General features: G+C 43.7%; 1 protein-coding gene across 1 annotated transcript in view; it reads left to right on the forward strand.

The window, feature by feature from the left end:
- Positions 1–381: 381 nt before the first annotated feature.
- Positions 382–14,371, forward strand: part of LOC115125399 (DENN domain-containing protein 1B-like) — a 259,940-nt gene continuing 245,950 nt past the window's right edge. The window contains exons 1-2 of the mRNA XM_065009257.1: positions 382–665; positions 1,240–1,304. Of these exons, the coding sequence (XP_064865329.1) occupies positions 649–665; positions 1,240–1,304 (82 nt within the window). The 5' untranslated portion in view covers positions 382–648. The remainder of the gene's footprint in view (positions 666–1,239; positions 1,305–14,371) is intronic.

Consider the following 14,371-nt stretch of genomic DNA (forward strand, 5'->3'; position numbering starts at 1 on the left):
AAATATATGCCCACAGGAATATCCTCTGCTTTACAACAATCAAAAAGCTCTGGTCATGTTTGTTGTTGTTGTCAATGACGTCAGATCCAGACAGCTAAATGAACTTGAATAATGTAAAAAAAGAACAACCGAGGGTGCATTTGCCACCTCTATGCCATTTGCCACTCCCTATAGCCATCACTATTCTTACTTGTGAAGGAGCAGTCCCTATTGCCCATGTGGAATAAAAAAATAAAATAAAAAAATAAATAAACTCAATTACCAAGCATTTACTATAGAACAACATGATAACGCCATCAGCTTAAATCAAGGAGGGGGACATGAAATCACTGCTGTTCTGAGGATTTAGGGGGAGGAGGGGACACTCCAAGATGTTTATCAAATTAGGTGACGTCACTAAATCTTCACAGCCACTTCCTGGTGCTGTTTGTTGTGGAAATACCGTGGAACTGAAACAGCCAACTGTACAGATCAGGAACAAGGAAGAAACATCGCTACTAGCTAGAATACATCTTTATAGCATGTGGTGTCAGCGGTAGGTAACAGGCTGAAAGGTTGAACTAGTTACGGACCTCTCGTTGCTTCGGAACGCAAGCTTGGTCTGGAACAGCAAAGCCGGTGGCGCGAGCTGTCGCGATGTTGTGAACGATGGACAGCAGAATAAAGTAAGACACGAGTTTGTTTACTTCTAGACAATACATACCTATGTTTTATGGACCGTTATTAAAAGTGTGAATTGTAATTTATTTAGCTGGCGGTCTGGCATGCTGAGTTAGCATTTGGGTCAGTGTAATGCTGTCAAGTTGCTAAAATAATTTTAATTAAGTTCGCTAAATTAATTAGCCTGCTAGCCTAGGACCTCCTATATTTTAGTATTTTAACGGTCCTAAAGTAAACAATATAATATGGTGTCAATATAGACTTTTAGGTACAAGACATTTCCCCCAGAATGTTTGCTGAATTGTCAGCAGTAACAGCAGCTTTAACCAATTTATTTCTCGACCATCAAATGAATCACGCGAGAATTGAGTTGTCTGGCCAGCAAATAGACCGAGCTTGACCGATGATTCCCCTATATATGAGTGGCTTCGTCACTATTTATAACTATGTGTCAAACTATGTTGCATAATATGCTGTTGATGTATCTAGTTTGCAATCGTTGCATACCATAAATGATGTTTGTACACAGATGTTTATTTTGCTCCCAGCTAAAGTCATCATCTCTCTCCTTTATTACAGCGAGTTTCCCGAGAGGACGTTTGATTTGGTACTACAGGTTGCATGCCCAACATCTGAAAATGAAGGTGGGTAAACATAACATGAGCATGTCGATGTGATAAACAACACATCCTTAGTAGGTTACCCCTGGATGGAGAGAGCAATAGACAGATCTGAATATCCTGTCAGTTGCTTGGCCTGGTTAGTTTATCTTACTCAGTGAAACACTGTACTATCAAGACATCGTATAAAATGTTGCCTTTATAAAACGCTGTGCATAACATGTCAATGTAGGTCCTATACTAGCAAAGTCTTAGAGACTGCAGACATCGGACATTGGTGAGATTTAAACAGCATTTCCATGCTCACCAGACAGGCCATGAGTCAGCATGTCCACGTTGGTAAAGTAGGCTACATTGGAGGTGGTGATTATGGTACATCTGTGGTTAGGCTTAGCCCTGGACTACAGGGCTGTTTCACCAGTATAACAGGATATACAGTGAGGGGGGAAAGTATTTGATCCCCTGCTGATTTTGTACATTTTCCCGCTGACAAAGAAATGATCAGTCTATAATTTTAATGGTAGGTTTATTTGAACAGTGAGAGACAGAATAACAACAACAACAAATCCAGAAAAACGCAGGTCAAAGGTTGGAATGTTAAATAAATCACATGGAGTTGGGGACATAAACATTAGGATCCAGATGCACCCCTTTTCAGGTTCTTGTTACTCACCAAATAGATCAAACCACCTTTTTATTTTTACAACAATCCACAGTCCAGCAGCAACTCCCAATAGGGAGAGTTTTGGGGGGAAACGCTGAGTTCAGGACATGACCAGCCAGCATCAGCTGTCCAGCTATATGTGATGGTGAAACGCTGAGTTCAGGACATGACCAGCCAGCATCAGCTGTCCAGCTATATGTGATGGTGAAACACTGAGTTCAGGACATGACCAGCCAGCATCAGCTGTCCAGCTATATGTGATGGTGAAACGCTGAGTTCAGGACATGACCAGCCAGCATCAGCTGTCCAGCTATATGTGATGGTGAAACGCTGAGTTCAGGACATGACCAGCCAGCATCAGCTGTCCAGCTATATGTGATGGTGAAACGTTTCACCAGTAGAACACAACATGCTTAGAACAACCCAGGAAATGATTCCGGCCTCCGAAGACAGGTTCCACATTTTCAGTGCAGTAGCCTATGGGAAACACAACAACCTATAGTTCACATTGATATCCAATGTCCACCCTTAAGTCAAATATCATGTAAAAAGTGTTGTTGTATATATTACGCCAGCTTGGTCGTTTTTCCCCTCAGTCCTGACGTGAATTAAATAGGTGTTATGTGGATGAGTCAATAGTGCAGCTGCTGAACTGACCAGAATAAGGAGGGGAAATGATCCTTGGACGTAACGCTGATATTAGATTTAAAACCAAACTCATAAACCTTGGTCCTGTAGTGTAATAACTGGCTTCCCTCTCATTGATCCAGGGTCAGACTCATATCCGGAGCTAGGCTCTCAGGAGCTCACTGCTTCATTACAGTGCCCTCAGCTCCCATGGAACAACCACATGCCGGTACCTCATTGGATAAGTGTACTGCTACAACCGAATACTGTCTCCTTATTGGACAGGATAGCTGTCGGGTACAGGAAGTGGGTTATGACGTGGATGGATGGCCATTGGGAGAGGTTGTTATGCTCACAGGAGACCCAGAGAGATCATTATTTGTTGCAAATTGAATCTTGTGGTTTTTGACAGATTGTTTTAGAGAAATGGGTTTCAGATATCGAAACAGGGAATCAACCACTGCGTGCAATTTTTATGCATTTCCCTTTCCCTTTAAAATTGGCCTGGGTTCTAGTCTGTGTGGAGTGATATGTGTCTTACACGCTGCTGGTTAAGAATGAAATAGGGTAGATTGTCTTGTGTTAAGATATCATTTAGATTGATGGATCGTGTGGGAACTTGTGACGTGTACTTACAGTAGGCCTGAATAGATTTACTACATTCCTATGGTAATGCTTAGCTCCACTGTGTGCTGTTGACTCGGTTCCTGATGATGTTTGTCTTGTGTGTGTGTGTGTGTGTGTGGGTGGGAGGATGCAGGGGGGGTGCGTGTGGTATCAGATCGTGTTCCTTCTGAGTCATATTGGACAGGCTTTGGCCGAGCTGTGTGAAACCTCCTCTATCACTCACCACAACCCAGCCCTGTTGCTCTACAGTACAAGCATTAGGTAGCTCCCAGTCCTGTAGCATTAGGTAGCTCCCAGTCCTGTAGCTCCCAGTCCTGTAGCTCCCAGTCCTGTAGCATTAGGTAGCTCCCAGTCCTGTAGCATTAGGTAGCTCCCAGTCCTGTAGCATTAGGTAGCTCCCAGTCCTGTAGCATTAGGTAGCTCCCAGTCCTGTAGCATTAGGTAGCTCCCAGACCTGTAGCATTAGGTAGCTCCCAGTCCTGTAGCATTAGGTAGCTCCCAGACCTGTAGCATTAGGTAGCTCCCAGACCTGTAGCATTAGGTAGCTCCCAGACCTGTAGCATTAGGTAGCTCCCAGTCCTGTAGCATTAGGTAGCTCCCAGTCCTGTAGCTCCCAGTCCTGTAGCATTAGGTAGCTCCCAGTCCTGTGGCATTAGGTAGCTCCCAGTCCTGTAGCATTAAGTACACTCCCAGCCCTGTAGCATTAGGTACACTCCCAGCCCTGTAGCATTAGGTACACTCCCAGCCCTGTAGCATTAAGTACACTCCCAGCCCTGTAGCATTACTTAGCTCCCAGCCCTGTAGCATTAGGTACACTCCCAGCCCTAGGTCCCAGCCCTGTTATTAGTAGCCCTGTAGCATTAACTCAGCCCAGCCCTGTAGCATTAAGTACACTCCCAGCCCTGTAGCATTACTTAGCTCCCAGCCCTGTAGCATTAGGTACACTCCCAGCCCTGTAGCATTAGGTACACTCAAAGCCATGTAGCATTACTTAGCTCCCAGCCCTGTAGCATTAGGTACACTCCCAGCCATGTAGCATTAGGTACACTCCCAGCCCTGTAGCTCTACAGTACATACATTCGTTACTCTGCCAAAAGCATCTTGGACACAGCCTTCACATGGCAAAGTACATTTTTGGGGATGTAGATTTGATTTCCGATGAGTTTATCATAAAAGGAAATGTTTGAACTAATAGACTAAATAGAGAAGTGGGTCTAGTTTCACTTTTCAACGTTTCGTTCTAGTTTCACCTTTCCATAGTTCATAATGATAGATTCACTTAAGTATGCTAACTATATCATGGAAGGTTTGAGTGGGGATTATTATTTACAGCCATGTATGCCTTGGTGTGAGCTGTGAAAAATGTCGAACATAAAAACAGAATTATGTGTGGGCCTAACATTTTCCCCTTACAATTGATCGACCTCTACCCTACATTAAACAAGCTGTCGGTACTTTTGTACTCCTCATCGTCCACACCAACCACCTACCTTAAATATGTTGAGGTGTTTCTCGTGGGCCTGGTAAATTAGGAACCTTGTAGCAGTTATAAGGGCTGAAATGTTTTAGGATGCTGGTTCAGGATGCAGGCTGGTAAGGATGCTGGCATGTTCAGGTTGCAGGCTGGTCAGTTATGCTGGCATGTTCAGGATGCAGGCTGGTTCAGTTAGCAGGCTGTTCAGGCAGGCTGTTCAGTTAGCAGGCTGGTTCAGTTAGCAGGCTGGTCAGGATGCTGGCATGTTCAGGATGCTGGCATGTTCAGGATGCTGGCTGGTCAGGATGCTGTCATGTTCAGGATGCAGGCTGGTTCAGTTAGTAGGCTGGTCAAGATGCTGGCATGTTCAGGATGCAGGCTGGTTCAGTTAGCAGGCTGGTCAGGATGCTGGCATGTTCAGGATGCAGGCTGGTTCAGTTAGCAGGCTGGTCAGGATGCTGGCATGTTCAGGATGCAGGCTGGTTCAGTTAGCAGGCTGGTCAGGATGCTGGCATGTTCAGGATGCAGGCTGGTTCAGTTAGCAGGCTGGTCAGGATGCTGGCATGTTCAGGATGCAGGCTGGTTCAGTTAGCAGGCTGGTCAGGATGCTGGCGGTTCAGGATGCAGGCTGGTTCAGTTAGCAGGCTGGTCAGGATGCTGGCGGTTCAGGATGCGGGCTGGTTCAGTTAGCAGGCTGGTCAGGATGCTGGCATGTTCAGGATGCAGGATGCATGCAGGTTCAGGATGCAGCAGGTAGATTCAGGATATAGGGAGCTTCAGAATGTAGGATACAGGGATGGTTCAGTGCAGCAAACCTCTGTATTCCATCAAGACTCTTGTTGCAGCCTCATTTCAGCCTCCCCTCAAAATGACCAAGATCAAACTGCCAAAGAAACAGGAAACGGGCGCTTAAAGTCCTGGTGCAGTCAAATGTGATTTTCCTGTGTTTTTATACATATTTCCACACTATGAGGTTGGAATAATGCTGTGAAATTGTGAAAAATATGATCAAGCCCTTTTTGTGAAAGAGCTGTTTGAAAAGACTGCCTGAAATTTCATCCTGTTTAAGGTGCGTTGGCGTTTTGGCCTGCTTGGTGACATCGGTACACTCCCAGCCCTGTAGCTCCCAGCCCTGTGGCATTAGGTACACTTCCAGCCCTGTAGCTCCCAGCCCTGTAGCATTAGGTACACTCCCAGCCCTGTAGCTCCCAGCCCTGTAGCATTAGGTACACTCCCAGCCCTGTAGCTCCCAGCCCTGTGGCATTAGGTACACTCCCAGCCCTGTGGCATTAGGTACACTCCCAGCCCTGTAGCTCCCAGTCCTGTGGCATTAGGTACACTCCCAGCCCTGTAGCTCCCAGCCCTGTGGCATTAGGTACACTACCAGCCCTGTGGCATTAGGTACACTCCCAGCCCTGTAGCTCCCAGCCCTGTAGCATTAGGTACACTCCCAGCCCTGTAGCTCCCAGCCCTGTGGCATTAGGTACACTCCCAGCCCTGTAGCTCCCAGTCCTGTGGCATTAGGTACACTCCCAGCCCTGTAGCTCCCAGCCCTGTAGCATTAGGTACACTCCCAGCCCTGTAGCTCCCAGCCCTGTGGATTAGGTACACTCCCAGCCCTGTAGCTCCCAGCCCTGTAGCATTAGGTACACTCCCAGCCCTGTGGCATTAGGTACACTCCCAGCCCTGTAGCTCCCAGCCCTGTGGCATTAGGTACACTCCCAGCCCTGTAGCTCCCAGTCCTGTGGCATTAGGTACACTCCAAGCCCTGTAGTTAATAGACAAGAAAGAGTTCCAAATCTCTCTGACCATAACAGCTAGCTTTCAATTTTCCCCTCTGAAAACAATAACTTTACAGTAAGGTACTTAATTTTTGTATAACAATAATTTGATATTGAGATAAAAATGGTTGCATTGGACCTTTTTTTAAGGACTATATTCTTTTATCTCCTCCCTGGGACATACCACTGTCAAAATTACAATTAAACCACATAACTGGTATTCAATGAAAAAGGCATATTCCTAAATCTTTAATTATATTGTATAATAGTAGTCATAATCAGAACCTGTTCAGAAAGGACCCGTTCATTAATTCAAAGTCAACTCATTTATTATAGTAGATTATTGGCTTCCTGACAGGAAAGCCATGTATGAACTAGTGGAATGCCCATGTATTAATGAACTAGTGGAATGCCCATGTATTAATGAACTAGTGGAATGCCCATGTATTAATGAACTAGTGGAATGCCCATGTATTAATGAACTAGTGGAATGCCCATGTATTAATGAACTAGTGGAATGCCCATGTATTAATGAACTAGTGGAATGCCCATGTATTAATGAACTAGTGGAATGCCCATGTATTAATGAACTAGTGGAATGCCCATGTATTAATGAACTAGTGGAATGCCCATGTATTAATGAACTAGTGGAAGCCCATGTATTAATGCATTAGGTACACCCCAGCCCTAGTGGAATGCCCATGTATTAATGAACTAGTGGAATGCCCATGTATTAATGAACTAGTGGAATGCCCATGTATTAATGAACTAGTGGAATGCCCATGTATTAATGAACTAGTGGAATGCCCATGTATTAATGAACTAGTGGAATGCCCATGTATTAATGAACTAGTGGAATGCCCATGTATATATTAACTAGTGGAATGCCCATGTATTTATTAACTAGTGGAATGCCCATGTATATATTAACTAGTGGAATGCCCATGTATTTATTAACTAGTGGAATGCCCATGTATTAATGAACTAGTGGAATGCCCATGTATATATTAACTAGTGGAATGCCCATGTATTTATTAACTAGTGGAATGCCCATGTATATATTAACTAGTGGAATGCCCATGTATATATTAACTAGTGGAATGCCCATGTATTAATGAACTAGTGGAATGCCCATGTATTAATGAACTAGTGGAATGCCCATGTATTTATTAACTAGTGGAATGCCCATGTGTTATTTAACTAGTGGAATGCCCATGTATTTATTAACTAGTGGAATGCCCATGTGTTTATTAACTAGTGGAATGCCCATGTATATATTAACTAGTGGAATGCCCATGTGTTTATTAACTAGTGGAATGCCCATGTATTTATTAACTAGTGGAATGCCCATGTATTTATTAACTAGTGGAATGCCCATGTATTTATTAACTAGTGGAATGCCCATGTATTTATTAACTAGTGGAATGCCCATGTGTTTATTAACTAGTGGAATGCCCATGTATTTATTAACTAGTGGAATGCCCATGTATTTATTAACTAGTGGAATGCCCATGTATTTATTAACTAGTGGAATGCCCATGTATTTATTAACTAGTGGAATGCCCATGTATTAATGAACTAGTGGAATGCCCATGTATATATTAACTAGTGGAATGCCCATGTATTTATTAACTAGTGGAATGCCCATGTATATATTAACTAGTGGAATGCCCATGTATATATTAACTAGTGGAATGCCCATGTATTAATGAACTAGTGGAATGCCCATGTATTAATGAACTAGTGGAATGCCCATGTATTTATTAACTAGTGGAATGCCCATGTGTTATTTAACTAGTGGAATGCCCATGTATTTATTAACTAGTGGAATGCCCATGTGTTTATTAACTAGTGGAATGCCCATGTATTTATTAACTAGTGGAATGCCCATGTGTTTATTAACTAGTGGAATGCCCATGTATTTATTAACTAGTGGAATGCCCATGTATTTATTAACTAGTGGAATGCCCATGTATTTATTAACTAGTGGAATGCCCATGTATTTATTAACTAGTGGAATGCCCATGTATTAATGAACTAGTGGAATGCCCATGTATATATTAACTAGTGGAATGCCCATGTATTTATTAACTAGTGGAATGCCCATGTATATATTAACTAGTGGAATGCCCATGTATATATTAACTAGTGGAATGCCCATGTATTAATGAACTAGTGGAATGCCCATGTATTAATGAACTAGTGGAATGCCCATGTATTTATTAACTAGTGGAATGCCCATGTGTTATTTAACTAGTGGAATGCCCATGTATTTATTAACTAGTGGAATGCCCATGTGTTTATTAACTAGTGGAATGCCCATGTATATATTAACTAGTGGAATGCCCATGTGTTTATTAACTAGTGGAATGCCCATGTATTTATTAACTAGTGGAATGCCCATGTATTTATTAACTAGTGGAATGCCCATGTATTTATTAACTAGTGGAATGCCCATGTATTTATTAACTAGTGGAATGCCCATGTGTTTATTAACTAGTGGAATGCCCATGTATTTATTAACTAGTGGAATGCCCATGTATTTATTAACTAGTGGAATGCCCATGTATTTATTAACTAGTGGAATGCCCATGTATTTATTAACTAGTGGAATGCCCATGTATTTATTAACTAGTGGAATGCCCATGTATTTATTAACTAGTGGAATGCCCATGTATTTATTAACTAGTGGAATGCCCATGTATTTATTAACTAGTGGAATGCCCATGTATTTATTAACTAGTGGAATGCCCATGTATTTATTAACTAGTGGAATGCCCATGTATTTATTAACTAGTGGAATGCCCATGTATTAATGAACTAGTGGAATGCCCATGTATATATTAACTAGTGGAATGCCCATGTATATATTAACTAGTGGTATGCCCATGTATATATTAACTAGTGGAATGCCCATACGCTCGTAGCTTGAAGAGGTAACAACCATTTGACACCGATGAGCTCCAAGGACAAAACAGCAAACAAACACTTTTGTGGGAAATAAAATGATCTTGTGACTAAAATGAACATCTTGCCCACTCAGAGGGAAGAAAATGGTAAATGAAATGCAACAATGTATTGTACAAAAATGAAACTGAAATGTCTCTACAATGTTCCAATAAACATTAAGGGAATGAAGTGATGTGACACTAGCGATTTAGAATATGGAATATAGATTGGACAGAAATTAAGTTTATCTTCAATATCTTGATGAAAAACGAACAAACATTTTATAATTCGAGGGAGAAAAAAAGCGCTCTCAAATGGCTGGTGTTCAGAGAGCGCCCTAGTTGAGAGCCTGGCCCAGTGAGTGCATATTCACCACTGGCCTATATAATAGCCTTACCCTTAAAGATTGACAGGAGGCTGTTTATAGGTAGGCCGAGGTGTGTACCATTTTCTCTCAACAGCGGTTACCCTCACCACATCCTGACAGAGTAGGATACTTACTCGCACTGCTGCCTACCAGTGCCTCCTCTGCATGTATGTTAACACAGGGGAGTTCCCTGCCTTGGCCTCTTTCTATGGCAGGGAGAGGAGAACGATTGTACTGAAGTAGTCTTTGAATTCAGATACAGTATATCATCACAGTGGTACCAGCCTGTTTAAGCAGACTAGATATTTCACACCTTCCTACAACTGTGTCTGTTCTCTGTTGTAGGCTCATGTGTCAACGCCATCCCTTAACACCTTCCATTTATAGCAGCGTCACTAGGCCAGAGTTGGAGACGGCCAACTTCAGGACAGTGGGTTTGATCTGATGCAGGTTTCACATTGATTGAGCTGACATTTTGGCCAAAAGGGTGGGTGTGTGTGGTGGGGGGGATTCAAGTGTTGACGATGCTATAGCCTAACCATCACTAAACACACAGTGTATGTTGCCTTTGGTCTAGTCTAAACACGACTAGGGTTATTACCGCCAAACCGGCGGTCACGAGTCATGAAGACAGTCAAATTCCACGTAACCATTTAGTCACGGTAATTAGGCTTCTCCAAGTGCTGATGCTGCTGATGGTCATTAGTAGCCTTCCACACTTGCTAATGGCCTGCGACTCAGGGCTCTATTGTCCCTCCATCAGGTCACTAATGGTCTGGTACTCAGGTCTCTATTGTTCCTCCATCAGGGCCTAACGGCCAGGTACTCAGGGCTCTATTGTCCCTCCATCAGGTCCTAATGACCTGGTCCCCAGGGCTCTATTCTCCCTCCATCAGGTCCTAACGGCCAGGTACTCAGGGCTCTATTGTCCCTCCATCAGGTCACTAATGGTCTGCTACTCAGGTCTCTATTGTTCCTCCATCAGGGCCTAACGGCCAGGTACTCAGGGCTCTATTGTCCCTCCATCAGGTCACTAATGGTCTGGTACTCAGGTCTCTATTGTTCCTCCGTCAGGGCCTAACGGCCAGGTACTCAGGGCTCTATTGTCCCTCCATCAGGTCCTAATGACCTGGTCCCCAGGGCTCTATTCTCCCTCCATCAGGTCCTAACGGCCAGGTACTCAGGGCTCCATTGTCCCTCCATCAGGTCCTAATGATCTGGTACTCAGGGCTCTATTGTCCCTCCATCAGGTCCTAATGGCCTGCTACTCAGGGCTCTATTGTCCCTCCATCAGGTCCTAACGGCCAGGTACTCAGGGTTCTATTGGCCCTCCATCAGGTTCTAATGGCCTGGTACTCAGGGCTCTATTGTCCCTCCATCAGGTCCTAATGACCTGGTACTCAGGGCTCTATTGTCCCTCCATCAGGTCCTAATGGCCTGGTACTCAGGGCTCTATTGTCCCTCTAACCACTCTGACATCAATGCAAATACAATAGAAAATCAAATCAAACACTTCACTGTGCTCAACATTTCTATAGGCTATGCAGTTGTGCGAAACCACAATTGGCCTCTTTCTTAAAAAGAGAAGGACTCCATCAGCCTAGGCCAGGCCTACTATATTTATTTCCCAACATTGCGAATATTTAGCACATACCTTATATTTACAACAGGCTACCTGGCTGGCATGAAAATTAACCACGGGGAAAAGCTTCCTGCGTTCGCTATTTAAGTTAATAGATGACATGTATTTTTATTCGAGACAGGTGCATGATAATGGTCCATTTGAAATCAAAACCAATTTCACACATATGTTATTTAGTGTACGTAAAGACCAGATTAAATAAACAATAGTCTGATGGGTGACGATATTAGCCTATCACTTGTGAATGATGCCCAGCATAAGAAACAATGACTTTTTTTCATGGTCCCACACCTCATGTAGCTTAGCCCATAGGCCTATCTGTATCACACCTCATGTAGCCTAGCCCATAGGCCTATCTGTTTAGATAAGGCTAGTATCACACCTCATGTAGCTTAGCCCATAGGCCTATCTGTATCACACCTCATGTAGCCTAGCCCATAGGCCTATCTGTTTAGATAAGGCTAGTTAGTATCACACCTCATGTAGCCTAGCCCATAGGCCTATCTGTTTAGATAAGGCTAGTATCACACCTCATGTAGCCTAGCCCATAGGCCTATCTGTTTTGATAAGGCTAGTATCACACCTCATGTAGCTTAGCCCATAGGCCTATCTGTATCACACCTCATGTAGCCTAGCCCATAGGCCTATCTGTTTTGTTAAGGTTAGTATCACACCTCATGTAGCTTAGCCCATAGGCCTATCTGTTTTGTTAAGGTTAGTATCACACCTCATGTAGCTTAGCCCATAGGCCTATCTGTTTTGATAAGGCTAGTATCACACCTCATGTAGCTTAGCCCATCGGCCTATCTGTATCACACCTCATGTAGCCTAGCCCATAGGCCTATCTGTTTTGTTAAGGTTAGTATCACACCTCATGTAGCTTAGCCCATAGGCCTATCTGTTTTGTTAAGGTTAGTATCACACCTCATGTAGCTTAGCCCATAGGCCTATCTGTTTTGATAAGGCTAGTATCACACCTCATGTAGCTTAGCCCATAGGCCTATCTGTATCACACCTCATGTAGCCTAGCCCATAGGCCTATCTGTATCACACCTCATGTAGCCTAGCCCATAGGCCTATCTGTTTAGATAAGGCTAGTATCACACATCATGTAGCTTAGCCCATAGGCCTATCTGTATCACACCTCATGTAGCCTAGCCCATAGGCCTATCTGTTTAGATAAGGCTAGTATCACACCTCATGTAGCCTAGCCCATAGGCCTATCTGTTTTGATAAGGCTAGTATCACACCTCATGTAGCTTAGCCCATAGGCCTATCTGTTTTGATAAGGCTAGTATCACACCTCATGTAGCCTAGCCCATAGGCCTATCTGTTTTGTTAAGGTTAGTATCACACCTCATGTAGCTTAGCCCATAGGCCTATCTGTTTTGTTAAGGTTAGTATCACACCTCATGTAGCTTAGCCCATAGGCCTATCTGTTTTGATAAGGCTAGTATCACACCTCATGTAGCTTAGCCCATAGGCCCATCTGTATCACACCTCATGTAGCCTAGCCCATAGGCCTATCTGTATCACACCTCATGTAGCCTAGCCCATAGGCCTATCTGTTTAGATAAGGCTAGTATCACACATCATGTAGCTTAGCCCATAGGCCTATCTGTATCACACCTCATGTAGCCTAGCCCATAGGCCTATCTGTTTAGATAAGGCTAGTATCACACCTCATGTAGCTTAGCCCATAGGCCTATCTGTATCACACCTCATGTAGCCTAGCCCATAGGCCTATCTGTTTAGATAAGGCTAGTATCACACCTCATGTAGCTTAGCCCATAGGCCTATCTGTTTAGATAAGGCTAGTATCACACCTCATGTAGCTTAGCCCATAGGCCTATCTGTTTAGATAAGGCTAGTATCACACCTCATGTAGCTTAGCCCATAGGCCTATCTGTTTTGATAAGGCTAGTATCACACCTCATGTAGCTTAGCCCATAGGCCTATCTGTATCACACCTCATGTAGCCTAGCCCATAGGCCTATCTGTTTTGTTAAGGTTAGTATCACACCTCATGTAGCTTAGCCCATAGGCCTATCTGTTTTGTTAAGGTTAGTATCACACCTCATGTAGCTTAGCCCATAGGCCTATCTGTTTTGATAAGGCTAGTATCACACCTCATGTAGCTTAGCCCATCGGCCTATCTGTTTTGATAAGGCTAGTATCACACCTCATGTAGCTTAGCCCATAGGCCTATCTGTATCACACCTCATGTAGCCTAGCCCATAGGCCTATCTGTATCACACCTCATGTAGCTTAGCCCATAGGCCTATCTGTTTTGTTAAGGTTAGTATCACACCTCATGTAGCTTAGCCCATAGGCCTATCTGTATCACACCTCATGTAGCCTAGCCCATAGGCCTATCTGTATCACACCTCATGTAGCTTAGCCCATAGGCCTATCTGTTTTGTTAAGGTTAGTATCACACCTCATGTAGCTTAGCCCATAGGCCTATCTGTTTTGTTAAGGTTAGTATCACACCTCATGTAGCTTAGCCCATCGGCCTATCTGTTTTGATAAGGCTAGTATCACACCTCATGTAGCTTAGCCCATAGGCCTATCTGTTTTGATAAGGCTAGTATCACACCTCATGTAGCTTAGCCCATCGGCCTATCTGTATCACACCTCATGTAGCCTAGCCCATAGGCCTATCTGTTTTGTTAAGGTTAGTATCACACCTCATGTAGCTTAGCCCATAGGCCTATCTGTTTTGTTAAGGTTAGTATCACACCTCATGTAGCTTAGCCCATAGGCCTATCTGTTTTGTTAAGGTTAGTATCACACCTCATGTAGCTTAGCCCATAGGCCTATCTGTTTTGTTAAGGTTAGTATCACACCTCATGTAGCTTAGCCCATAGGCCTATCTGTATCACACCTCATGTAGCCTAGCCCATAGGCCTATCTGTATCACACCTCATGTAGCTTAGCCCATAGGCCTATCTGTTTTG

Source organism: Oncorhynchus nerka, linkage group LG24 (genome assembly GCF_034236695.1).
Source record: "Oncorhynchus nerka isolate Pitt River linkage group LG24, Oner_Uvic_2.0, whole genome shotgun sequence".
Lineage (NCBI taxonomy): Eukaryota > Metazoa > Chordata > Actinopteri > Salmoniformes > Salmonidae > Oncorhynchus > Oncorhynchus nerka.